The sequence below is a fragment of the Cynoglossus semilaevis genome, chromosome 3, assembly GCF_000523025.1.
Source record: "Cynoglossus semilaevis isolate Cse_v1.0 chromosome 3, Cse_v1.0, whole genome shotgun sequence".
Lineage (NCBI taxonomy): Eukaryota > Metazoa > Chordata > Actinopteri > Pleuronectiformes > Cynoglossidae > Cynoglossus > Cynoglossus semilaevis.
The window spans coordinates 7704055-7730879 of NC_024309.1; the positions used below are offsets into that span (position 1 = coordinate 7704055).

General features: G+C 42.2%; 2 protein-coding genes across 3 annotated transcripts in view; both read right to left on the minus strand.

Moving 5' to 3' along the window:
• mkxa (mohawk homeobox a) overlaps window positions 1–26825 on the minus strand; it is a 1121182-nt gene that overhangs the window by 800184 nt on the left and 294173 nt on the right. The gene's annotated exons all lie outside the window — the stretch shown is intronic.
• vav3 (vav guanine nucleotide exchange factor 3) overlaps window positions 3530–26825 on the minus strand; it is a 46663-nt gene continuing 23367 nt past the window's right edge. The window contains exons 12-21 of the mRNA XM_008307726.2: window positions 26069–26091; window positions 25420–25438; window positions 22395–22525; window positions 20213–20278; window positions 19567–19601; window positions 19014–19130; window positions 16529–16616; window positions 16120–16243; window positions 8800–8951; window positions 3530–6576 (exon numbers count right to left, since the gene is read on the minus strand). Of these exons, the coding sequence (XP_008305948.1) occupies window positions 6532–6576; window positions 8800–8951; window positions 16120–16243; window positions 16529–16616; window positions 19014–19130; window positions 19567–19601; window positions 20213–20278; window positions 22395–22525; window positions 25420–25438; window positions 26069–26091 (800 nt within the window). The 3' untranslated portion in view covers window positions 3530–6531. The remainder of the gene's footprint in view (window positions 6577–8799; window positions 8952–16119; window positions 16244–16528; window positions 16617–19013; window positions 19131–19566; window positions 19602–20212; window positions 20279–22394; window positions 22526–25419; window positions 25439–26068; window positions 26092–26825) is intronic.

Consider the following 26825-nt stretch of genomic DNA (forward strand, 5'->3'; position numbering starts at 1 on the left):
AAAAAAAAAACCTAAGTTAAAAAATATTACACATTCCAGTAAAACACTTACAAGTCCAGCAAACCAGTGATCGGCTTCAAATAAAGTTGCTCCTTCGCTCTACCTGGCAGAGTCCAAGCTGCTGTGCCTTCAAGTCTTCTCCTCCATTGCATCTGTTAATGACTGATAAGCATAGGAGGCACAATGGATGGAATGACAAGAACAAGCTGGAATAACACAATCAAAAGCTGTGTCGGTCTCATTTACCTGTTTGCCGCCACGTATCCACCACAGGACAACTCTTGTCTCCGCCCACACTGTAGTACCACTGCCATGCTTCAGTGTTGATTGGCTCACCCACTGCCGGAACACAAGAACTCAATTTTAATGCAGTTAAAAACAGGAGCTGACAATGGTAGACACTGCTGTGTTGTTGTCAACAGTCCCACACTGCAGACTGTATATACATAAGCAGCATCAAAGGTTCAACTGTAAACAACTATTCATAGACAAAGACAACGTGGAGCTTAAAATTCTTTACACAGAATATTACAACAATCTATTTCTATATAAAAAAAGAGCCCGTTAATTTGTTTATAAAGAACTAACAGTATATTTCACAGAAAATCAACAATTGGAGCTCCTCTATCTGGACCATAACTGTTACCACAACGCTACACTTTTAACATACATAGTTTTACTTTTTCTGTTTACACTGCTGAGAACGCTGCACCGCAGCACTAAACTCAAGCTGGCATGTTTACTTACCGACAAAAAAGTTTACCCAACGCACTCGTGTCGGTAAAATGACTAAAAACCACATAAACGCGCTGTGACTTCACGCACACTCGACGACGACGAAATGTTTGTTTGATAAAGGAGATCAACTGTTTCCGGGTTAATTTAAATGCTACGCATGCGCAAACTATCGAGAGGAAATGACGTAAATTTAAAGGTCCCGTATTGTAGATTATCGTTAATGCTGAAAGAAATTTTAGATGTGCGCGGAAAGAAATAAAATAGATAATTGACGACATTACCAAAAAAGCAACAATGTAGTGGTATCAGTTCAGTCAACTCAGAAGAAATAACATTTAACTCGAACGAAAACCAGGCTGTACAATTGAACAAATGAAATTACGTGCAATAACAGAAAATGATATAAAGTTTAATTCTTACTTTTCGGTTTTTCAAACATTTGTGTTTTGTGTTTAAAAGTCCAAAAAGTATTTTATATGATTATATTTTATTTAAAAAATCACCCAAAACATGCCTTACTATAGCCTTACCATACTGAAAAAATCCATAAAAATAAAAAGTCCCCAAAATGCCTTAAAATGCAAGACTATGTCCTAAACCAATGCCTTATTAATGCACCTTATCAGCGCCCGGTTCACCTAATGAGTTTTGATTTTTTCAAATGTTTTATTAAAGGCTTTGTTATTAAGGATTTTTGATTGATGTGAGCGTTTTTCTCAGCAGCGGTGCAGTACGTTCCTCTAATGGTTTGATATTATAAATTAAAGCCTCGGGCCAGGCTCATTAATAGCTCCGTCTAGTCAGCACTGTTGTCATGGACAATCACGTCCCTGGGTGTGATAGCATGATCGTCAAGGTCTTCATCTGTGCCACGTTGACCAAATACAACCAGAAAGATATTTCTGCTTCGTCTCTTCTCTTTTTTTTCTTTAACTGCAGCCAAGTCAGAAAAAAAAGTTGGGCCTAACAATTAAGAAGTCTGACGTCAGCCAACTTACCGGCCATCTGTCACACTGGTGGTCCAGCCTCAGCTGGAAGCTGACTGGTGTGATCCAGTCAGGCCTGGCTGATGCAAAGCCTGCCTGTTCGGTCCCGGCGCTGCGCCGTGCCAGCATCGCTGGCTGTTACAGTCCGGCTCTGCTGATCTCTTTTGGTGTCCGGTTTGTCGGTTTGGCTTTAACGAGGGCAGGTTACTGGGCGCCAGATGGCCCTCGATAAGACCGCTACCCACAAATAGACACACGGAAGAAGCACACACATGCATTCATAATGATTTATAAAAAAAAAAAGGAGCTGCGGTAAATACCAACATATGGTCTGCATCTTTAACACAGGTGCGGAACCATTGACTGGTGGTGTTCACACAGCCGCGGAAATGCTTCCATTCACATTTCGTGCGCATATATCTTAGCTAGCTATATTTGGAAACCCAAGTTAAGATCTAAGACTAAGAGCAGCAACAGCAGGATTAAAGCAACAACAACCCCCCCCCCCCCCGCGTTCATTCACACCTACTAACCAACAAGCCGGTGAGAAACGGCACCTCGCCATCTGCAGGTTATTTAGGTCCTGCGGAGGGAACGGCAACAAAGCAAAGGCGGCAACGCCGTGACGGCGGTCTAATGAGCACGACTATACTTTAAGGACCCGCTCCTAATTTTAGGAGTCACCTGTGAGCCTGCTGAAGGAACAGAGCAGAGACCGAGGTGAGACTCGGGGCAGATTTCATGCCATCTCCTCTGATTTGCGGTCACTGGTGGTCGGTGTGACACGTAGCACGTGACGCGTTTCCATTTTTTTATTGGTCCTATCAAAGAATCAAGTACAACTTGGGCCGACCAAGTTCAGTATGTTCGATCCAATGACTTCAGGAATTCTCAACGCTACGTCGGTGGTTTTCAAACTAGGGGTCGCGGCCCCTCGTAGGGTCACCGGAACTCCCAATAGGGTCGCTTGAAAGTTCACTTAACTGAAAGTAAAATGAACTGCATTTCAAAGGTTACGTCCCATATCCCGTAAATTTCCGCCATACAGAAAATCCTTAGCAAATCGATAGCATTTAAACGAATTTCGCGCAACTAGTTAGCGAGCAGAGCGGAAGATTACGTTGTCACGTGGCGCTATCCGCCCAAGACATCTTTATTTGCATCTGCCGGTTGTATGCCACCCATTAGATTGTACTACATTTCCGAACTTTTTGCCCTTCGTTATGGCTCCTAGGCACAAGTCCGACTCCTCTGATGTTTTTATGCCCTAAATTATGACGTTACCACTGCGTTAGCGTCGGTGATTGACATAAGTACTGATGTTTTTTATACTACATATATATATATCTGAATATCCATGACTGTGTTGAGTGTGTTTTAAAACACCAGGCGTGCTCAAGTACATTAATATCCCGAGGAAGCGGGAAATGTTTGACCAGCGCAGACCCGCTCTAAAACCACTGGTGCAGTATTTCACGGCTATTTTAAGACGCCTATTATAAATGTAGTAGTCGCACGTACGCAGGCAGGTGAAATAATGAGCACAGATTCTGCTTATGTTTGGGCAAAGAAGAAACTGTTTCCTCTGCAAATAAGCGTTGCCTCCGAACTACGCAGGAAACTTCCCGTCACGTGAACACGCGAGGCGAGCGAGCACACGCGCGCGCAAACACATATACACACACACACACACACACTCTGGACTGTTAAAGTGAGCGGCAGATGGCACTCGTGATTAATTCACACTCCATACTGTAGCGGCCATATATGGGCGTACGGCGTTAAATGAGGCGTGACAAAAAGGAAGAAGCAATATGTATCTTTATTATATGCTATGTACAGACTTTACAGTATAATACAGCAACAGTACAGGGGTAATGCTACGCGTTAAGGATCGCGGGGCTTTAAGAGTCAGGCCACGGGTGGTGGAGTACCGACGGTAATGAGTCGTAACGCTGAACGGGAGTTTGACATTAATCTTTGGTTTCGTCGCTGGGAGAACGTCGCGTGGAACGGGGGGAAAAGGTGAAAAGCGTCGAGGCCGACCGAACGACCAGAGCGCGGCGTTTCGGACTTGGATGGAAAATTCCACAATGGAGATAGAGAAATATCATGTGTACTGTGTGTGTGACTCGGGTGCAGGTTGCTACAGAAGTGTTCTCACGTGTTGGCTGGTTGAGGAAGATTGCATCCTAATGCCCCTGCTGGGCTAAGACTCAGCCTCAGCCCTGAATCCTGCAAACACACGAGTCAGTGTCTATGCATACAGGAATAATCTGTGCTCACACGGTACACGGGGAGATAACAGCGCTACCCCCTAATTGGTATCATTTCTCTCAGTCTATTAATTTGCGGTTTACAATTAAGCTAGTCCTCATTTTCCCGCGGTTGTTTGCCGAGAACGAGCCCACCTTCATCCCACCTCCGCCGGATAATACTGAATTATCCATTCTCCTCCCCCGCCCCTCCGCGATACTCCCGCCTCGGTATAACGCACGGAATACTGAGAGAAACTAAGATTGGATGAAAGATAGATGCAGGCGGGAAGAGAGCGGTAAAGAAAGAGGCAGACAGACAGAGAGAGAGAGAGGGGAAGTGACACAGCGAGAGAGGTCGAGAGAGAGAGGGGAGCTGACAGCGAGATGGATGCTGCCGGGTCGTCGAGGTGAGGAGATGGTGTAATGATTAGATCGCAGATACCCTTGAGCCTTCCTCCCGTCCCTACAGCACACAGAAAAATCTGGAAGCCCGCTCTGCGGGGATGAAGGCCCGCAGTTGTAAATGGCCGTGCTGTCAGGGTCCATCTGGACAGAAGAGGGAGTGGATTACCAAAGTCTACACGGAGGGGGGAGGGCGGGGGGGGGGGGGGGGGACCGAACTCTTTCTCTTCCACTTCCGCCAGATGAAGAGGGAACCTTTTCCCTTAATCACAGATTGACATTCGTTCTGTTTAATACGTTTGTGACTCCAAATAATCATCGCTGACATTCACATTTAAATTTAATAATTTTTTTTTTTTTGGTTCCAGATAACTCTGGAGTCATCGGCTTTTAACTGTGCCAGTCCTAATCTGGTGATGTCATGGCCAAACTTAAGTAGGTTGAAGGTGACTGCCCAGCGAGGCCGCCCTATGTTTACGATGCTTCCATCTAGTGGTCACTTCAAGAAACTGGCCATGGAAGGAAGAAAAGAGGAAGAAGACGTTGCTGTGCCACAGGAGGACATTTAACAGACAAATTATGTTTGTTTTTGAGCCACGATTGGAGATGTGATGGGAGGATAAACACGCAGGTAGAATGTTGGTATTTTTTAAATTTATTTTTTTATCAAAAAATCTATCGAATATAGTTACATATATAACAAATTAGGATATTAGGAGGCATGATCAGGAGTTGGTTCGTATTAAAAACCCAAGGAAACTCGAAGCTTGAGCTTCAAAGTCCTTTTGATTCAGGGGCCACGTACAACCTAATCAGATGTCAAGTGGGCCGGACCAGTACAGTCATAACATAATTACCTATAAATACCAATAAGTCCATGTTTTTCCCCCTCTGTCTCCATGCAAAGAAGTACTAGCATATGAAATAAATATCCATATTTAATGAAAAATAATTTTAAAAAAACGTAAGGTGTATTTTCAAAATTCATCAAGCGGCCCGGATCAAACCTCCAAGCGGGCCGGTTTGGGCCCGCGGGCCGTATGTTCGACAGCCCCTGCTCTAGCTATTAAGATATAGCAAAATAGAATATAGAAAAATTCACCGATGCTACCTGATGACATCACATCTCCCCTTTCTGTCCCGTCGACAGGACGGGTGGCTCGTTCTGCGACGCTGACGCCCGCGCTGAGATAAACCCTCGGCCATTGGGCTCCTGTCGACGGCGCCGCCACTGATAAGCGCGGAGGACCGCTAACGGCCAGGGCAACTGAAAACACGAGAGCGCTGCAGATAAAGAACGGTGGAGGTGGAAGGAGGAAAACAGGAACAGCGGCGATCAATTGCTGGCACCGTGCAGCGATACTACGTGACGCCATCCTTCTCTTCCATCTCCTGTACCAGTGTGTGTGTGTGTGTGTGTGTCATGTGATGTCAGGGCGTAGGAGAGGTGGGTGGTTTGGGGTGTGCGGAACTGGGTCATCAAGTCATCAATAACCACCTGCATTGGTGGAACAAACACACAGGCAAGGTCAGAACTGAGGAAAGGAAGCGTACAGCGCAAGTCATCGAACTCCGCTGCCGCGCAGTGGATGAAGGGTTGAATGGATGAGAGGATGAACGGAGGGGGAGGAGGGGGGGGATTTTAATTATCTTCTTTAGACAGATTGGCGATGCAGCCGACTTGGCTGGCAGAAACAGGTGAGAGTCGGCGGGGGGGGGGGGGGGGGGGGGGGACGGAGGTTTTGTTGGCTGGATCCGAGAAAGAGTAAAGGCGGAATAATGGATGACCGAGTCAGAAGGTGTGGGTTTCCGGCCAGTTTTTGGGCTCCTTTCCCGCTGACAGGCAAGCTGCTGGTCAGCAGAGTCACTTAGGCTCACGGAGTCGTTTCCAGGAGTGATCAGGCGTCTTTGCATCTGCCTTTTTTTTTTTTTTTTCTTTCCTTCCCTCTTCTCTCTCACAAAGGCCTCTGGGACGCTGGAAGGCAGCAGCAAAGCTGGCGAGAGAAGCTTCAGCACCGGAGCGGGCGATGGTGCAAACGCTCCCTGTTATGTGCTCAGCGCCCTCGCTCTGCTGCCATTCTTCATTTTTCTTCTTCTTCTTCTTCTTCTTCTACATCTGTCTCGCTGCAACTCCCATGATGCACTTCTCACTCCTCACCCTCTTCTACGTATGTAGATGGGAACCAGCCCACCTGGAAGGGAGAAAAAAGATAAGACGTCAGATTTGGTGACGCATAAATGTTTTCAAATAAATTCGATTTTTTTTTTTTCCCAGCTCAGGCGTAGGCAAACGTTTTGACTCGCTGGCCACAAGGGGTGCTAAAATTTCACAGAGGGGCGCCGGGTCAGGAACAGATGGATGGAGGGATCGTATGAAATAAAACAAATGACAAGAAAAAGTCATAAAGGGCTAAAACGCTAAAAACAAAATGCCGTTCCTACGCCATCTATTGGAGAAATGCAGGCATTGCGGGGAAAAGGCAGAAGTATAACAACAATAGAAATATAATTATATAAATCCAAAACATAATTTGGACAAGTTTGGTGGGCCGGATTAAAAAGCCAAACGGGCCGCATCCGGCCCCCCGGGCCATAGTTTGCCCATGCCTGTTCTACTTAATACATGTAAAGCTGTGGGGTAAATTCATTTCACCTAACGCTCTGACCTCATATACACTCTCCATCCTTCGCTACATGCATGAACGTCTTTTTTGGAAGTTGAAGTTCATGGACTCTTCAACGCACGTGTAAAAAAATCGTCTCCTCGACATTTTTGGTTGTCTCGCAAATTTTAATGTCGCGGAATTTCTGATATTTTTTTTTTTTCCATTTGCGAGTGCTGCCGCCGACTGTATGTAGGTCAGACTGTCATCTCGGGGCTGAGACTGTCGTTCCTCCAACTACACCCGCGTGTCTATGACAGGTTCACCTGACACAGTCAACTGTTCAACCGCCCGTAATGGAATAAAATACATCAGAAGCGTTCTGCGTTTTGGTGTCCTCGACCTTCGGCGTTCCACGATGACGTCGTCATCTCGAAATACATTTACTTAAAAAGTTAGCGCATTAAAATACATCTCGCACAGGAACAGTAAGTTGGCGAGTGGACGAGGATGTCGCTATACGTGGATGACACCTTTGTTTACATTTTTGTTGTTTTTGGGAACTCTTTGCCCTTCATTGTGGCTCCCAGGCTAAAGTCAGACTTTTTGATGTTTTTTATGTCCTCGATTATGATGTTACCACAGCGTAAACGTAAGTGAGTTCTAACTTACGGCGAGAATCGAAAATTCCAAAGTAAGTCGAGGCCCAGACGTTGATATCTTTAGAACATATAATGAAGTCGTCGGTGAGTTTTCCTACCTTATTCATTTCCTAACTCTAAGAATAACCAGACAAATTTATATTCCAAGGAAATATCCGTTCTACAGTAAAGCCCTGCCTTCCACAGCACAAACGCACAAAAACCCGATTTTGATGAAAATGAATTGCGCATTTATGCACAAAAAACCCCATTTTGATGAAAATCTTCTTCTTCTTTTTCTTTCGGCTATCCTGGAATTTAATTTAACTGCGTTGACTGAGACGGACTAAACCCCACTGTTTATCCAGCCGCTTGTTTTTCCCGGCTGACGGGACTCGGGAGACACAAACAGCACTGCGCCGTCTCGACACACAGTCTTTAGTTTTCTCTAGAGCCGCATCAGCGAATGCATCAGAGGAGAGCCTCTTCATTCATCACAGCTGTTCGCAAAACACACTCACAATGAGGATGCATCGCCGAGGGCCCTCGGCACTGACACGTATCGGTTTGTGCAGCCTAACCGGAAATAACCAGAACTTTGAAAACATGAAAATATATTTACTAATATAATCTAAACATACTCGATATATTGGGGGTAGTGATTAAATACATGTAGCTCAATGGCATATTATGATACATTTTTTTTACAGTACTGTATATGGTCACTACTACACACTATAGAATTATATTCATAGATTTTGTTTATTTTAATTTTATTTGCTCGTGATCTATCGGCAATACCGTTGCGATTTACAGGTCGATCAGGATCTATGATCGCAGATTTATCCCGATGTTGTTTCTTCTAGTGTTTGTAGTTAAATCTGTATCAACTTAAGATGTTTCTGAAATCACTACTGGAATACGGATGGTTCCCAAAGTGCGGCGCTGGACCCTGTTGGGGGGCGGAATTATTGCACAAGGGGTCCGCAGGTTAAATTAAAATTTCCCTGAATCTGAATCAACAAAAGGGGGCGCTCTAGGAATGGAAGTGGTTCGAAAAACTTTTAAAAAAACCCTTCTCCAAATATTACAGACTCCTGACAGACAAATTCAAGGGCATTAGGGTTGTCCATATTTCATTAATTTTCTGGAAAGATCAGCTATCACTCACCCTGCCGTTAACCTCGCCCCTCCACCAGCCGTTGGCCCCCGACTTTGTGTAGATCTTCACCACGTCACCCTCCTGGAGCGAGAGCTCCCGGGTGTCCCGCGAGCTGAAGTCGTACCGAGCGATGGCCACGCCGATCACTTTGGGAGTGAGCACTGGAGGAGAAGAAGAGAGAGCGGGTTATTTTATATGTTTTTATAAGTTGGGAAAAACCGGTGAAACACAGCACGACATCAAAGGACAAAGTCAAGAACAATACAACAATGAATACAACAAAGCCATACAATGACAATTAATGTAACGTTACGTAAAGGTGTCGTGACTTTTTTTTCTTTTTCCCCTTCAGTGTTGTTCTGCAGTTTCCTAACATTGACAAAAGTCTCAGACGAGAAGAAGAATATTGTCTGTTTGCTATAAAAGCCCTCCCTCTCCCCCTCTCTGTCTCTCTTTGTCTCTCTGTCTGTCTCTCTCTCTATGTGTGCAGGTGGGCGTTCGTCTGACTATGGGAGACAGCTGTGGCGTGGGTTTGTGAGTTAGCACTGCTCCCCTTGGCCTTGCCATCTTTTTCATCCGCTGACACCGACCGTTGGGTCACACTGGTCTGAGCTCGTATATAATGGAACGTCAGGACCTTTGCTGTCCGACCGCACGGATATCCGCTATCGATAACCGTTGCGTGATCGGACGCGTCCGTCTCTTACTTTGATGGTCAGGCAAGCGAACTCACACATTTGACACACTGATGACTCCGTAAAATCACACACACCGACTGGCGCGCTTGCATGCAAAAATGGTACACATTCATGCAATTTTAAAATAAACAGTCACTGCTCATCACACACGGTGACAGGTGGGCGCTGCGGAAAGACCGCGGAAGACGGTGAGATGGGAGCTGGATGGTGAGATTCAGGCAACGACGTGAAGGCACTGAGCCAGCATGCTAAACAGACTTCAAACATAAAAGTAAGAGGGGAAAAGAAAAACCCCAGTGAGGAAGAGCAAGCAAGAGAGAGAGAGAAGTGATACCTGTACCTGACCAAAAGGGAGCAGAGGAAGGAGGTACAAAGCTGTAGACGGCAGGAGTTACAAAAGACAGGCCGTAGAGCAATGGAGCTATGGCAGGGCACGGTCAGAGGGGGAAGCAGGGAGGTGCAGGGACGGGGAGGCAATGGTTAGAGGGAGAGAATCAAAAGGAGAACAAAAATATTTCAAAAGTCAAAATATGTTTTGAAAAAAAGAAACAAAAACGTAGAAGAACAATATCACAGTTCATTTTGGAAGATAAATAAGAAGAAGCATTAAAAAAAAAAAGAAAAGAAGCACAAATCTTTTTTTAGGATGTTTGCAATGTCCCACAACAGTGTACTCAATTAGCGGGTCACGGGCCACATACGGCCCAGAAAAAACCTGTGACTGGCCGAGTCTGTGGTCATTTAGGCAATGTAAAGACTTGATAGATGTGATGGTTACTTGTTTTTGGTGATATTTTGACATGTTCAGATACGATTGTTTTTTGGAGTTTTTAGCACAGATTATTCACTTGGCAGTATATTTTGGGGCATGCCTTGATTATTGAGGTATTTTGAACGCGTTGAAAGCTTTTGCTATTTTTTGGTATAAAGTTATTTGTGTACAAAACGTTCCAGCGGAGGCTACGCGCTCAATGGAAGCAAGCTTTAAATCATCTACCAGTACAGACAACCAGCAGGTTTCCACACAAATCAGCGCCTTGAGTTTACAAGGAATCCCATGATACCTCTTTTCAAGATAAAAAGCCCTCGTAAAAAGGAACCTTTGGACACTATCACGCAAAAATGTCAGAAAAACCAGATGTAATAAAATAAAGTGATCTTTGTTAGTTTCAATTTACTCACAATTCACCGTCTTAGTGTGAAAACCTGGGCCTGTTTAGTTGAACACAATGCTGATTTACTCTCAGGAATGAAAGAAAGACATACAAACACTACAAAATACAGTCTTTTATAGCCACCTAGTGGAATTACCTAGTATTAAATCTGCCTGTAACTGTCACAGAGACGAAAACAAATTATTAGCAGTAAATGAGTTAACACTTAACACAGTTAATACGACTTATGCTAATACTAACAAGGCATCAATGATATTGAAAATCACTGAAATCTGACAACATTAAAACACATTCATAGACTTGAATTATTAATCAGGGAGAGAATCAGGGAGAGAAATTCTTAAGCCTAAAGGACAAAACTGCTGCCGAATGTTAATGAAATAGAAACCTTTAGGCAGAATTCCACTACATATAGCTAATTCTAGGACGTAGTACAGCCTCAACAGCTGCATGCAAAATACTACATGGGACGCTGAAAGGCCAAGAAGTCCGAAACTTAGAACTATCTGGCGATCTAATTGGTTAAAACACAAAGGTTCAAGTGCAAATTTAAGTTGAGTCACTGAATTTTTAAAGGTATTCCAGCTCTTCAGGAAATGAAGTTTGAAGTTTAAATCCCATTGAAAAGCACCTCTGCTCGCCCCCGTGCAGCAGCCATTCATTTCATTCACACATTTTAGCTGGGAGAGAGAAATAAAAAATTGAATTCCCACAGAGGCAGATAAATGCCTGAACTTTTTGAAAAATGTGCAGCTCGAAACAATCCACTTGGCACGTTACCAGAGCTGGGTAATTGATATGCAGTAAGACAAGCAGAGCCGGGGTGAATTTTAAAACGAATACCAATCAGTGGGCCGAGGGCTAATGGTGGCCTTGTATGGGAAACATAAAGAGGGAACACTAAGAACAGCCACCGTAAGAGCAGCTACATAAATGTAATTGGTGGATCAGGGTTACAGCATTATTTTACATCCAACTAAGAAATAAAATTAAAAAATTTTTTTGTATTAAATAAAAATATTTATATTTTTAAAAATAAAATAAAAATAATAAAATAAAAAATAAAAATAATAAAATAATAAAATAAAAAATAAAAATAATAAAATAAAAAATAAAAATAATAAAATAAATATAATAAAATAAAAAATAAAAAATAAAATAAAATAAATAATAAAAAATAAAAAAACTATTGTATTTGGTGTTTCGATTAACCTAAATTTAAACATTTGGTGTCACTTTCCAAAACCCAAAACAAAGGCCGCACATTAATTAGCAGCCTTCCTGCAGAGCCGGAGGAGAATGAAAATCAAGAAAAAAAAAAGCAGTTTTTTTTTTTAAAAAAAGAAAAAGGGGGAAAATGAAGTCTGCACACTGGGAGGAGGCTGCCCACAGGACTGAGCGCACACTCACACGCACACAAAAGAAGAAGAAGGAAAAAAAACAAAACAGATTTGGACTGGCACTGTCTCAACTTGTGTGGGGAAGCAAAATTTTGAACAACATGCCTCCTCTGAAACAACAACACATCTCTGTACAATCTGTTCGTTCTTCTCCTGCCTGGAACACGATCATCAGCAAGTCTGGACTTTTTTTTTTCTTTTTTTTTCTTTTTTCTTCCTGTCGGCTCTCACAGTGGCATACCGGGTTCAAATGACAACACGTCGTGCCTCTGATTTTTGAACAGTCTCACTTTCCAGTAATAATCGAATAGAAAGCTGTGGTTTGACTCCTAATTCCTCTGCCATCATTTAAAAAACAAAACAGATTTTTTAGGCGAAGAACACTGTGAGCCTCACGTCTGCAGGCATCAAACAATGAATTTTTTTTTTTTTTTTTTTTTTAAACTTACAGCTGTCTCCATTAGCTACCCCTTAAATAAACTATAGCTTAGTTCCAGAAGTTTGACAGTACTGTTGTGCGCCGCTTCTTCATTAAGCTCGCGCCTCACACCTGTTCAATTAAAAGGGACTGGACGCAGTGTTCCTGTTCTCTTATTTAGCGGCGATAAACGCGTCTGACACCTGATTGTCGAGAGGAGCCAGGTTCGCTGAGGTAATCGCTGACAAATTCACAGAGATAAGAGGGAACAACAGCTGCATGTGTAAGTATGCGTCAGTGTTTGGAAGCTACAAAGACAAACTGAAGTTCTGCTCGTCACAAAGTGTTGGTAACAACAGCTGCTTGTGTTCAAGTGTGGGAGCTCAATCTCTCACAGGTTAAAAAAAAAAAAAAAACAGGAAAGTTTTGGGAAACTTTGCACGGCCGTGCCTCCGTACAATGCAGCTGGAAAGCAAAATGTGAAATTTTTCCACGGCTATCTGGTGACTGAAGAAAAGGGAAATTCGTAGCATAGAGTCAATTAGCGCACTGCGAATATGCTTTTTGAGTCGCACCAGCCAGCTAGAGCGCCCTCTAGCGGCTGCCAGTGTGAAAACAACAAACGTAAATTCTCAGTGGTACAGGAGTGGCCGATACTGGTACACAAGCTTAGAGCGCCCTCTGGTGGCTGTCAGTGTGAAAATAACAAATGTGAAATTATATATTTTAATATAGTCGAATCAGGGGGTAGTCACAAACAAGCCAAGGGCGACTTATATTCCGGAAAATACGGTAATTATGATGCATTTCAAAAATGCAAACATATTTAATTCCTTTTAATTGCTTATAGTTTTTTTTTAAACTAAACAAATTGATGCCTTTAACAAACAATAAAAATACTGAAACAAACGTGACTAAAAATGTGTTATAAGGGACATTTTCCAAGGTTCCACGAGGTGATTATATTTCAATTTCTCTAAATTTAGGGGTTAAGTTAGGCAATGCTAAATACACATTTTATTGAACGGTATACATTTGGTAAGGCTAGCACTACAGCGTTAATGAATAAAACAGTACAATTTTGTAAGGCTGTCAAATTTTTAAAAAAGTTTTATGCCGATTAATGGCAAGATTGCTGTGGAATAATCACGATTAATCGTGACTGTAATCAATCAGGCATCTGAGAGCTGATATGGTATTTAAAGCTCTGAGTGCTTAAAAAAAACTTTCCTGCAGGGTGTTCAAATAACATGTGTATCGACTGTGTGTTATAGAAATGGTGAAAAAAAAGAAAAAAAAAGTGGATATTATTCATATTCTAAATAATCACAAATTAATTACTACGTGAATGTGTTTGTGTGAGGGGCCTTATGGCCGTACGGGAGTCGCTTGCCAGACAGCAAACACCCCTCAACAGAGTTATCACATCCAATAACACACTTGGCGGGGTTTTCCAACCAGTGTTTGACGGTAAGTTGAAAACAATTAATATCAAGCCATTTAAACACAGCACTCAAGAGGAGGAAAAAAAAACAAAAATGGTCCCCAGTGGTTTACAGCGGAGTTGAGGAAAAGCGCGCAGATGGCGCCTGCATTTTGAGCCGAACTGGCAATAGAACAGGTAAGAGGTGTGGATGATAATGAACGATCAACTAACACTGATTAGGGGGGAGGAAATAAATACGTGATCCACTTGTCATGTCAGGTGTCAAAACAATGGGGGGGGAAATAAATACGTGATCTACTTGTCATGTCAGGTGTCAAAACAATGAATACGAGAAAGATTTACTCGAAAAAAATCGAATCAAAGGTTTGATTTTTTCAGGTTTTCAGCTGATATTAATCGAGTTGATGTGATATTTTTTCGTTGACCATAAAGTAATAGAGTTTCTGAGGGTTTGAATGTTAATAGAAAATTACAGATAACTAACAAGAAACGATTTCTTAATTTGACCTATGTTGCTAACAGATCTCATAGAGTGACTCCAACATTATTATCATAAGGGATGGCTTGATACAACTTCTTCACGTCCAATATCGATGCTGCAACTCGATGTATCTGCCAATACCCATATCATTCCGATACTTTCTTAAGTTGCGCAAATGGGCTAGGTATTAGAGCGGGCTCGCTGTAGTTGTTGTTTTTTTTTTTTTTTCGATGTTCCATCCTAAAATTTTGACCAATATCGTACCAATATCAATCCTGAGTACTGGATCAAGCCATCCCTGATTACCATGTACTGCATATGTGTCAAACTCAAGGCCCGGGGGCCAAATGCGGCCCACCAAGCCGTTCTGTGTGGCCCGCGGGAGCTTAAAAAGCATTTAGTAAAGTCCATGCAGCAGAGTATAACCTTTAAAATTAAAAAAGTTTTTTTTATCACACAGCAATGAACAATATTTGTAGCTTGGATAAATAATAATCAATTGCAGAAACATGTATTAGTCTGGTATGGAGTAGTTACAGCTATACCAGTGGTCCCGAACCTTTTTGGTTCCAAGGACTCGTCGGTCAGTACCACCCGTTACTAAAGACCAGTAGCAAGGTGCTGAGCATTGAAGGGTCATTACGTTTTCAAAATAAAACATCCTTTAGACTCTATTCTGTTTGTATCCAAATCTGAATGACGTATTATATCATAATATTATTATTGAATGAAATAAATTAGTAAAACTTAGGTAAATTTTTTATCACTGTGTCCCGGTACCAAATGACCTATGGACTCGTACTGGTCCGCGAACCAGGGGTTGAGGTGATCTGATTTATACATTCTTCCATGTACAACCGGCCCTTCAAGGGGAACTCTATTGCTGATGTGGCCCCTGGTGAAAATGAGTTTGACACCCCTGATGTACTGCATATGTGACTGATTGGTTTCATTCCTTAAAAAAAACAAACAAACAAAAACCAAACCAACAACTCACTGTTCCCTCCTGTCCTAATTACCATGTACTGCATATGTGTCAAACTCAAGGCCCGGGGGCCAAATGCGGCCCACCAAGCCGTTCTGTGTGGCCCGCGGGAGCTTAAAAAGCATTTAGTAAAGTCCATGCAGCAGAGTATAACCTTTAAAATTAAAAAAGTTTTTTTTATCACACAGCAATGAACAATATTTGTAGCTTGGATAAATAATAATCAATTGCAGAAACATGTATTAGTCTGGTATGGAGTAGTTACAGCTATACCAGTGGTCCCGAACCTTTTTGGTTCCAAGGACTCGTCGGTCAGTACCACCCGTTACTAAAGACCAGTAGCAAGGTGCTGAGCATTGAAGGATCATTACATTTTCAAAATAAAACATCCTTTAGACTCTATTCTGTTTGTATCCAAATCTGAATGACGTATTATATCATAATATTATTATTGAATGAAATAAATTAGTAAAACTTAGGTAAATTTTTTATCACTGTGTCCCGGTACCAAATGACCTATGGACTCGTACTGGTCCGCGAACCAGGGGTTGAGGTGATCTGATTTATACATTCTTCCATGTACAACCGGCCCTTCAAGGGGAACTCTATTGCTGATGTGGCCCCTGGTGAAAATGAGTTTGACACCCCTGATGTACTGCATATGTGACTGATTGGTTTCATTCCTTAAAAAAAACAAACAAACAAAAACCAAACCAACAACTCACTGTTCCCTCCTGTCCGGTTTAGGCGAGCAGCGTTCTCTGGTTCCCGGTACGGAAACTGCAGCGTGGTATCCAGACTTCGGAATCCTTCTCTCAGAGAGTGGTGTTTGTAGTATTCAATTAGTTCCTGCGTGAACACACATACTTATTTTACGTACTAACACATGTATTTTAATTTAAGAAACTACTAAAATAGTCAACACATCTGTAATCATGGCTATTTTTGTGAACCCAGCTCAAATCAAATTTAGGGCTTTGACACCATATTAAGTGAACGCAATGATTTATTTATGAACTGCAGGGGTGGAAGTTGAAAAAAAAAACAAAAAGAAAAATAGAAAAAAACAAACAAAACAAAAAATACAAACAGGGTAGAGAGAAAGGGGGGAAAAAAAAAAAAAAGAAAACTCACTAATATGCTCCTGAACTTCTTGTTCTCCGCAATGTAGAAGCAGCCCTCCTTGGCCAGGATCTTTATGTGCTTCACGTCGTTGTTGTACCTGCGAAAGCATTGAATAAGTTATGAGTGTAATTTCCCCTCCCTGATCACCGCCATCGATCGGTGACAGGGCCCCACCGGCTCCTGGCTCCCACGGAGAGCGCAACGGTTGGGTGTAATGCATAAGGCCCCACAGGGTTTTTTTTTTTTTTTCGGACACATGAATGATGCATTGTCAGTGTGTGCGAATGCCTCCACACTTATGTTTGCTTTAAAGGGCGAGGGAGAAGAGCAGAAAACTCAGCGTGGGCCACTTTCACGGTTAGAAGGGCGGATTGTAACTGTAAATTATTATCGTTTATGATGAGGGTAAAATGCATCCAATTATGCTGTCACTCGTAATTAAGCCGTCATCAACAACCACTAATAATGTATAGTATGCTCTATATGTACGTATCCAATTAAAACGTTTCAGCGAGTTCGGCAGTAACGATCACCAAAGACTTCTGAGGACACCTTTAAAGACACCTTGCATATACAGTCTCGGTGATTTTCCTTTACTTTCAGTTGACAATTGAGAGCAACATTCCTGAATGTGGGCTCATTTTCTACGACTAAGATGTTGTCAAGATGTCAGGTTAATAAGGTTAAGGGTTGAGGTTTCTTAATTTGCCTCCCATCGGAAGTTTGCACACAATACACAATAAATACATACACACAACAAGCGCCTAAAACCCCTGGTCCGGGGACCATTTCTGGCCCACAATTTCCCCACATTTGGCCCTTGACTACATGCCAATAGTTACTTAATTTTGCTCTTGAAGTAGTTATTTAAAAATATATATATTTTTTTTTTACATTTAAAATTGCAGTTAATTTGTGTAGATAATTGGTATTTATTTACTGTTGTTTGTTTATGCCACAGTGGCAGAATTACTAAATTATCCTCCATAAGGTAGCAGCAGAAAAAAGGCCTCTACTGTAACTCTGTGTCTTTCTTCAATTCCTGCCAGTATATCAGTGTTGTGTTCAACAAAACTGGCTCAGGTTTTTAGAAAGTAAATTGAAGAAAATTGAAGGTGGGAGATCATTATATTTTCTTACACACTGTACACTTTTCTGACATTTGTGCAAAGTGGAATGCCACGGGACCTTTGTACTCTCAAATATATTCTCTATAATATATTTTACTCTACTCTTTGATACCAACAAGTGCAGTATGGTTTGTATTAAAAAAAAACCTTTCGCAATTGAACATGCTTCCATTTAGCCAAACATTTATTTACTTAATAATTTTCTATAATATATTTTACTGTACTCTTTGATACCAACAAGTGCAGTTTGGTTTGTATTAAAAAAAACCTTTCGCAATTGAACATTGGCTTCAATTTAGCCAAACATTTATTTACTTAATAACAAGTGTTTTTGTTCCTAATCCGAGTGATGACGCTACAATTTCGTTTTTTTTTTTCCTTCTTTCCTACATTTACTACAGTGTGTGGCCACAGCTGCCCTGGAAGCCGCCTCCAATTTGTACAGAACGTGGGTCTCTTGGCTATTTGAACACAATCCTCAAAGCTCCTCTGCCAAGAGGCAGGAGCCGTATGTGAGAGGACATTTCCTTTGTGAGTAACACTCTTTGAATGTTTTTTTTTCCCCAAAGCTAGAAAGGCTTCTTTCTTCTCTCACTCCTAGGGAGGTTTTAAACACACTTTCTGTCCAGGCTGAAAATAAAACTGTTTAAAGCAGCGTTTCTGCTGCCTGTGGAGGGAATGTCTTCCAGCACCTTTTTCGCCCTCTGTCTTTATAACGACAAATATTTATATCAAGTACAGAGTCGTGTTACGTCGGCGGTAAAGGACGCTTGACGAGTTCCTCGTTACCACCATTGATGTGGTTGGTCTGAGGTCGGACCGGAGCTGGTCTCCTGCACAAACACACTCCGATCACTGTGGTTAACCGCGGACTCGGCCTCGGAGGGAAAGCACATCATCATCCTGCAAATGAACTATGACTGGCTCAGTCCAGTACTTCAGTATATCTGGGATTTACATCCAGTCAATACTGTGGTTTAGCTGTACTCTGAAGGATTAGAGCAAAAGAAAAAAAAGATTGATTCCTCTCTGCGAGGACCTACATAAAGGTATCTATAATGGTAACAATTGGTATGTGATATATTTAAAATGTAAAGGTTTCTTCAACTTTGCTACACGGAAGCTCTGGAGGAATATGGTGGTACGTTTGACTGCGGGGATGCTGCCCTCTGCTGTTAATTTCCCTCTATGTTTAGATTTTTTTTTAACGTCTCTTTTGGACAATTCCTTAAATACATCACCCCCTGTAGATTTACAAACACAACACAAAAAGACAGGATACTTTATCCTAAATTATTCAACTTTTTTTTTTAGTACTCAAACATTCTTTTCTGTCACTGAGAAAAAGCCAGAAGTTGACTTACTTTATGCTAATGGCGTACTCCGTGTACTCCCTGCTGCGATGGCGGACCAAATATGTGCTGTTGACTCGGTTGATGAGCTCCGCTTCTGCCTGGAGCCGCTCCATGGGACCCGCAAACCTGCAGCCCAGCGAACAAAAGCATTTTTTTGTCAGAACATGGCTAAAAACCTTTAGTGTAATAAATAAAAATATTTGCAAAACTGCTTAGAACCACAATCACTAATTTACAAACGTTGTATACTTTCTAACAGGGATGTCCGATAATATCGGCTAACCGATATGTGCCTCAATATTTGCAAAATTATTTACTATCTGTAAGAATCGTTTTTTTTCCTTCCGATAATGAAAACGCGATTACGTAATGCTTGGGTTTTGCCAAATATGCTGGAATCGCTCGTGGGGCGCTGGGATGTTTACCGCAGTTTTGGGAGGAAATCGGCTTCCGGTTGATATCTTTTTTTTAATCTAATATCGGCAAAAAGTTAAAATCGGACATCCCTACTTTTTAACCTTTGTACTAAAGCGCCAATGGTCAAAGGACAAAGGGATCGTACCAAGGTTGAGAGGAGTAATCCACAGGTTTCGGGACCTGCACAGAAAAAAAGAAAAAAGAAGAAAAGAAAATCAAGTCACATGCCACGCTGTTTTTGTTGTTTTCAAGACACGATCGCTCGTCTGACATCAACATTACTCCAACATCACGGTGTACTTGTCCTCAGTACTGCAGACCAGTAAACAGGTGCCTTCACACTATACGACCTCAATAAAAGTCGTCTTATCTTTATGACGTGCAGTCGTTTCTTATCAGTGGTCCCATATTTACAGAGCAGCTGGACAGACTCTGGGCTTTGTGTTATCAAATACAACACTGACACGGCAGACTTGCTCCATACCTGGAATGTAAAGTCAGTTCATACTATCTCCTGCGCTCTTAGGTGTAGTACGTATTTCCCTGTTCTTCAACAGATATGCTTTTGCTGTTGTTGTTGTTTTGGTTTTTTTTTTATTTCTAAAGTGAACTGAAGAATAAAACCACTTTATCTTTTAAAACCAGCCAAGTCGCTGGCAGTCAGAACTTTAAAAACCTCTAGGCTGTTTTTTCTCCTCCTTGCCAAGGCGATCATTACCACATCACTAGCGAATACGTGTGGGCCCCTTGCAGGGCTCGAGGGAAGGGGCTACGGAGGAAATTCTGCTTACACACGGGCAAGGCTTCACTGCATTGCTTGGGAAGTAGCCAACTTCTTTCGTCGACAGGATTTTGCCCTGAAACCACAGAGATAATTGTGTTACGCACACTTGGCTGAGCGGCTGCATAATTCAAAAACAATTACTCGGCAACACAGAGCAGTGCAAAGGTACAGTCCTAGTTAGACCGCGGCTGTAATAAATACTGGCAGGAAGAGAGTTGGAGTTCCTTATTCCTTCCGTGGCGAAGCCCAGCACCTGTTTTTTTTTTTAAAAGTCAATCCATAAAAAATTGGGGTTTTCTGGAGGTCACGGTGGAGTTTTCTCGCTCCCCGCGACTGAGACTCTCACACTGTGTGACCTGCTGCTTTAAGTCTGTGTACCGACTAAATGTTTGATTTATACAGAATATGAATTCAATCATAGATGAAACAGCGGGCGTCTTGGTTATAAATAGAGTTTTGACCCTCCTGAAATTTGAATGGTTATGATATGTAATTAATATCTTGAGGGCGTCAAAAAAATGGCATTCAATTTTTAAAATTTGTCTTGGCACTGCTACGGGTCAGAAATACTAATAAATGTAAAAGTGTTTTTTTTCTTCACTATAGTAAGAGGAGTAGATTTTTTAAATCTATACTTTTATAACATTAAAATGATAATTTTAAGAAATTCAATTCTGTTTTTTTTATATGAAGCATCTCTTTTTTAATGTTTTTTTTCACAGGCCAATAAAAAATATATATATTTATATATATGTGCTATAACATATAGCGCATATACTGCTAATACTACAAACCCTGCCAGTATACAAAGGCTATATACTGTTGGGCCATCTCTAGTATATATTTGATATAATCTCGCGGGCCAAATATTATTATATTATGGGCCAGATTTGGCCAGCCATAGTTTGACATTTATGTGGAGAAAAAGTAGGTAAATAAATAATAATAATAATAATAATAATTGTTTTTCAGCACGACCAATCGTGATCCAAATGGGTTCGGGACCAACGTCTGCAGCATGTGAGTTAAAGGTAATGTTTTTGTCATTATTACGAAGAAATATTTAAAGACATAGCAGTCAGTTTTAAAGCTGTGTGCTGTTAGAATCTAAAATCTTTTTGTATCTGCGGTCCCCTCTGACAACTTTTCAGCGGTCCGCTACGTTGGGATTCTCGCTGCTTCGGGTCTCGTTCTCAATAGAAAGTTGCGCTCCGTGTGCTGCATCCTTGCCTGATAATGATTACAACTGCCGAGGATAACAAAGTGAACAGATGGCTGCTGTTGAATGAAATAAAATGATCGCGATCGATTCCATTTGTCACGCGCACCCCCCCCAACACAAATGATCGCGCTCCGCTGGCTACAAAAGGAGATGGATATTGAATGTTTGCTGACTCCAGGGCTGAGGCTGCTTAGAGTTTAGCTTAGGGGTTTTTATCCGCATTAAGGGGGATGGGTCATGTCAATCTAATCAACCGAATACTATTATCAATTAATCGAGATGAGTCAATTCATCGTTTGGTATTAAAAATGCTGAATATTTTTTATTGGTTTTCAACAGACCACAAAGTCAAAACGAGACCTGGGAAAAGTACGGCTCGTGGGCCAGATATGGTCCGCTGGGCTTAGTTTTTTGGGCCCGCCGAATACTAGTACACGGTATGGTAAAGACAATACTAGTCTACTAGGGTTACAACAATTAGACTGTAATTTTTGTTGATGCCACTAAATGGCTGTAATGTTTAATATAATAATATAATTTAGAAACATTCCTAAGTTTGCTGATGACAACAGTCGGAATGTCTGGGAATCTCTTTTCCACGTCAACGCACAAAATTCCTGTGCGCTGCCTACATTTAAATACTTAACAGATGGCATTTCTGACACAGGGTTCAATCAATGGGAGTGAAATCAATGCAATAAAATATCCACTACGGCGAATGACTAATGTGACCTTGACGGGCCAACGTCTACGAGTTCTCCTCAAACGTGATTGGCGGAGCTGAAAAGCGACGGCGTCGGGCTTCACATCCTCAGTCCCATAGGTTCTGCATAATGGGCTTTAAATACAGCGGATGTAATTGTAAGGTTGTAAAACGTGTGAAGAACAGAAGGGATGACATGTCAAATTTCCCTCAGGGAACTTTCTTAAGGGATTAATAAAGTTTCCACAAAATCCAATCTCTCACCTGCCACCAGGGGCTGTGAAGGTCAGCACAGATCAGCTCAATGACGTCACCCGTCTGGATGCTGAGTGGAGGACCAGCCGTGGGGCTGGGGACACCGAAGTAGCTTCTGATCGCCAGCATTTTGGGTAAACCTGCGGGAATAACGGCGCAATGTTTAAAGGTGGATTGCAAAGGGTTTTTTTTTTTTTTTTTTTTGCAATTAAACTATGGAACCATATGTATAAATAAGACATTTTAAAGGAAGTAATGAGGAAGTAATGGCTTTTCGTGAAGTTTTTCAATCGGAGGTTTAGGACAGAAAATGAGAGCAATTGCAATTTTTGACACTTTTTTGGATCCAAACAACTAGGAAAGAAACAAGATTTTTTTTCTTCTAGTTTTTCTAATTTTTTTTGTGTTCCTCCTCCTGTTCAGTTGCCCTCACGGGTAGTTTATTAAAGTAGCTCAACAAAGTCAGCAGTTCGAAGTTTGATTTTAACACCGGGGAGAAAGACAGGAGAAGGAGACGGTTGTCGCAACTGAGGCAACTTACAGTTCACCTGAATGCACTAGCAGTAGCACCGAATATGCTAATATCGCTTCACAGTTTAACGACGACACATTGTGCAAGTCGCTTTTCTGTAGAGATGTATTTAACATGGAAATGCGACAAGGCCTACTTTTTTTTTTGTTGTTGTTGTTGTTAACTGCAATTGAAGCTCTGCTCACTTTCTGGCCAGTTTGCATGCGTTTACAATGCAGAACATTTTTTTTTATATCTTTTAATATTTGTATTTATTTTCCTTATCGTTTTTTTTATTGATGTATTGTCTTAGCGTGTCCACAGTGTAATTTAGAAAATATTTTGGCTTAATTAAGCGCCATTCGTTTCCTCTTGGACTGAAGTAGCTTTCTATTTATGAGAAGAAATTAAACCGTCAGACAACTTCCTGCCGGGCGTCCTCATTCGGGTTGTGCTCATACTGTAAACACACTGCACGAAATTTCCCACTCAGCCTTTTTGTCACCTGTGCAACACGGACCAGTCGTAGCATAGCATATTGGTTGAAACCCAAAGTAAAGGAGTATACGTGACGTTTCTCATGCAAAACCGCATGCCTATCACCAGCAAGTATTTGAGTACTTTATTGTCATTATGGGTGGATTGCATATATGCACACACATATCCACCCATTATTAATTGCTATGCTACAGATAGCACTGTAAGGTAAGGTTGGCTATCAGACTCCCAGATAAAAGATAAGCAGGAACACGTTTCAGTTTTAGCCCAGTTCACTCCTAGTTCAGTCAGCTTTATGACCGCAACCTGCACTGTGAAGTATTACGTGCGCGGTATTTATCAGCATAAACTTCCACAAAGGGAAATGTTTTCTAGACTAAATGCAACGCATGACTGCATATCCCCAGGCTGAATTTGCACACTCCTGCTCCAAAGGTGAGATGCAGACTGCATTCTCGCAGGAAGTACTTTTAATCAAGCCGAACCTGTTTGCTGGAGTGGCCTCAATCTGCACATTTGGACTCTTTAACATTCTGTTCTCTAACCAAGCTTTAAAATGAAATTTAGCTGAACTTCTCTCTCGCGGGGATCGTCGTAAACACGGAGGTCAACGAAATGAGTTGCGCATTAAAATGGTCACATCGCGGTGCGGGGCATTAGGATGAAAGGAGAAAAAAAATATATAAATCCAAATGGGGGTTGAAAGAAAAGTGGAGCTTAAGGGGAAGTAACAGAGCACTTAAAAAAAACAAAAAAAAAAAAGCTAAGACAGTGGTTTGTGACATGTGCTAGCTTGTTGTTGAACAGAGCTTCTGAAGGCACGGGGGGTGGGGGGGGCGTGAAGAATCTAAGCCTGCGAGCACGGATTGCATTATCGTGCGCACAAGGGCAAGCCATGTGTAAATGCACCTTTGAAAACAGACAAAGAGGAAGAAGCGTTGAAATATTACGAAACGCCCAGAGCAGGGGGCAATCAAACGCCTATTGATTTGAATGCATCTTCAGTCAGAAATGATTTTCTGCAGCGTAATGGATGGAGGTGTGGAAAAATGAGTTCTGAGGGCAGCTTTATGAGAGATTAAATGCTCCCCAAACGCACAGAGAGAGAGAAAGAGAGAGTGAGTAGGAGAAGCAGGAAAGCTCTGCGGTTAACTGTACTCATCCACGAACTTGGTGATGATGTGAAAAAAAGTGCAAATCAAAGTGACAAACATGAGCCTTTCACAGTCCTCGGTCTCAGGTGCGCCGGTCCAGTTAATAGCTAACAAGTTGTTTTGGTTTTTTTTCTCTCAGTCTCGGCAAGGTTACCCGAGATTCCAGACAGCTTAGTCAAAAAAAAAAAAAACCAAGTCGATACGAACTGCACTGTTGTCTCGTTTCAATGCATATGCGACGGAAAGTGGGATGCAATGTGAAAATATGACATTTTGTAAAATGGCATCAACAAGTCACTGTTGTTTTTCTTTTCTTTTGTGTTTCTGTGTGTATGCACACCGAGCAACCTTCATTCCTTTAAATGGGTGAATGACATTTGTATTGGGTTTTTTTTTTTTTTCTTTTGAAAAGGTCTGATTTGTCTGAGTCTCATCATCTAAATCAGTGGCTCTCAAACTTTTTCATACTCTGTACCACCTGAGAAAACATGATGACCAACATTAGAATATAGCAGCACAGGCCTTCACTATTTCACTGTTTAAATGTTGTATTAATTGTACGTTTCAGATTCATTCAATTGAAAATGTAAATGTGAAAATATGAATTTTCCTGTTGTACCACTAGAGAGCACTCTAGAGAATGCATACCACAGTTTGAGACATTGTTTACCAAAGACTGGGTGGCAAGAGATTTTTTTTTGGGGGGGCGGGGGGTCGTCTCGCATCATGTAACACAGAACTTTACGAATAATGTCTATTGACTTGGGTGGCGAAGGTTTGTGACTTTTAAAATACGAGTTCCCAAAAAAAAAGTTTGGGAAACGCTGATCTAAATTACTCCGTGTAAAAAAAAAAAAAAACTAGGTCTCACCTGTATCTCGATCTTTGCCCTGAAACAACAAGAAACAAACAAACAAGAAAAGAAAAAAAGTGACACGTTAGAGGAAAGGAAAAGCATCATCAAACGTTGACATACTGTTTTTTCACATGCAAAAAAAAAAAAAATTGCTACATCTTCAAACACGAATAAACAAACAAACAGAACATTTTGAACACCAGATTCTGCAGGAAAAACAGCTGACTTCCAAAAGTTGTAACGCTGTCGATGGAGGTCAGTGGATCAAAGGTGTGGTAAAGTTTCGGGTTCTCTTATATTTCGACAAGATAAATGCATTTTAATGCACACAAATGGGTTTTTATTTACTGAGGTTTATCCAACGGTACTATAGCGGTAAGTCTCCAGGAGTGCAGCGAAATCAGCGCACTTTCACAAACCGCAGAGACAAACTCATTGTAAATCTGCGAAAAGCACTCATTTCTGGCATCAGGTGGGATGCAGTCGGAGTACGGAGTCTCCTTGGTAAATAGCTGCAGGAGAGAACAGTTTTCAAAGTGCTGCAAAGCTTGGGGGAAGAGGGGAGGAGGAGGAGGAGAGGCAAACAGAAGACCTAGACAGACAGAGTACACATCAACAAACCGACACACACATATATACACACACACAAACACTCGAAGCTCACCTGAGTTCTGACGGAGCCGGGATCTGAAAGAAGTTTGAGAACAGGCATGGTGAATGGCAGGTTAGTAGTGGGTGCTGCACGCAAACACTTCGGCACAAACTCGTCGGCACCAAGGCAACACTCCCTCATTAGTAAAGACGGTGGACGCTCGCGTCTGACCGCGGCTCACTTTGTTTTTTTGCTACGCTGCCACTGCCTGACAGCGGGAGTGGAGGAGGTAACGAGGCAAAGAGGTGGAGAGAGAAGGGAGGGGTGAGGGGGGGGGCAGACCTCGGCAGTTTTTGCTTCAACAGTTTCTTTCATTGGCTCCCTGAGGGACGAGTTAACCCCCCCCCCCCCCGACCCCCCCCCCCCCCCCCCCCGCGGCGTCCAAAACCCAAACCTGTGACGCCGCAGGAAGCCCGCGCAGAGCCAAGTCTCCGGTTACCATAACAACCGTCTCCAGGACCAGGAGTCCAGAGAGCTGCGGTGGCCCTGGTTCTGCCGGTGTCCGGTCTCCAGTCTCCATCATCACCGTCAGCGCCGCACCTGTGGCCGACGCCTGCGCATCGCCTGAGCCTCACGACAGGACCGGCCCAGAGAAGACACCTGGACCTCCGGCGTCTCAGAGGTTCTGCTCCAACAGCAGCAACATCATCACCACCGAGGACAACAGGATCCACATCCACCTGGGCCCGCGCTTCAAAGGCTCCTCCGACGGACGCCGCGGCTCCGTGGTCACCATCAAACCGCGCACCCTGCCGCGGTCCCCGCCCCA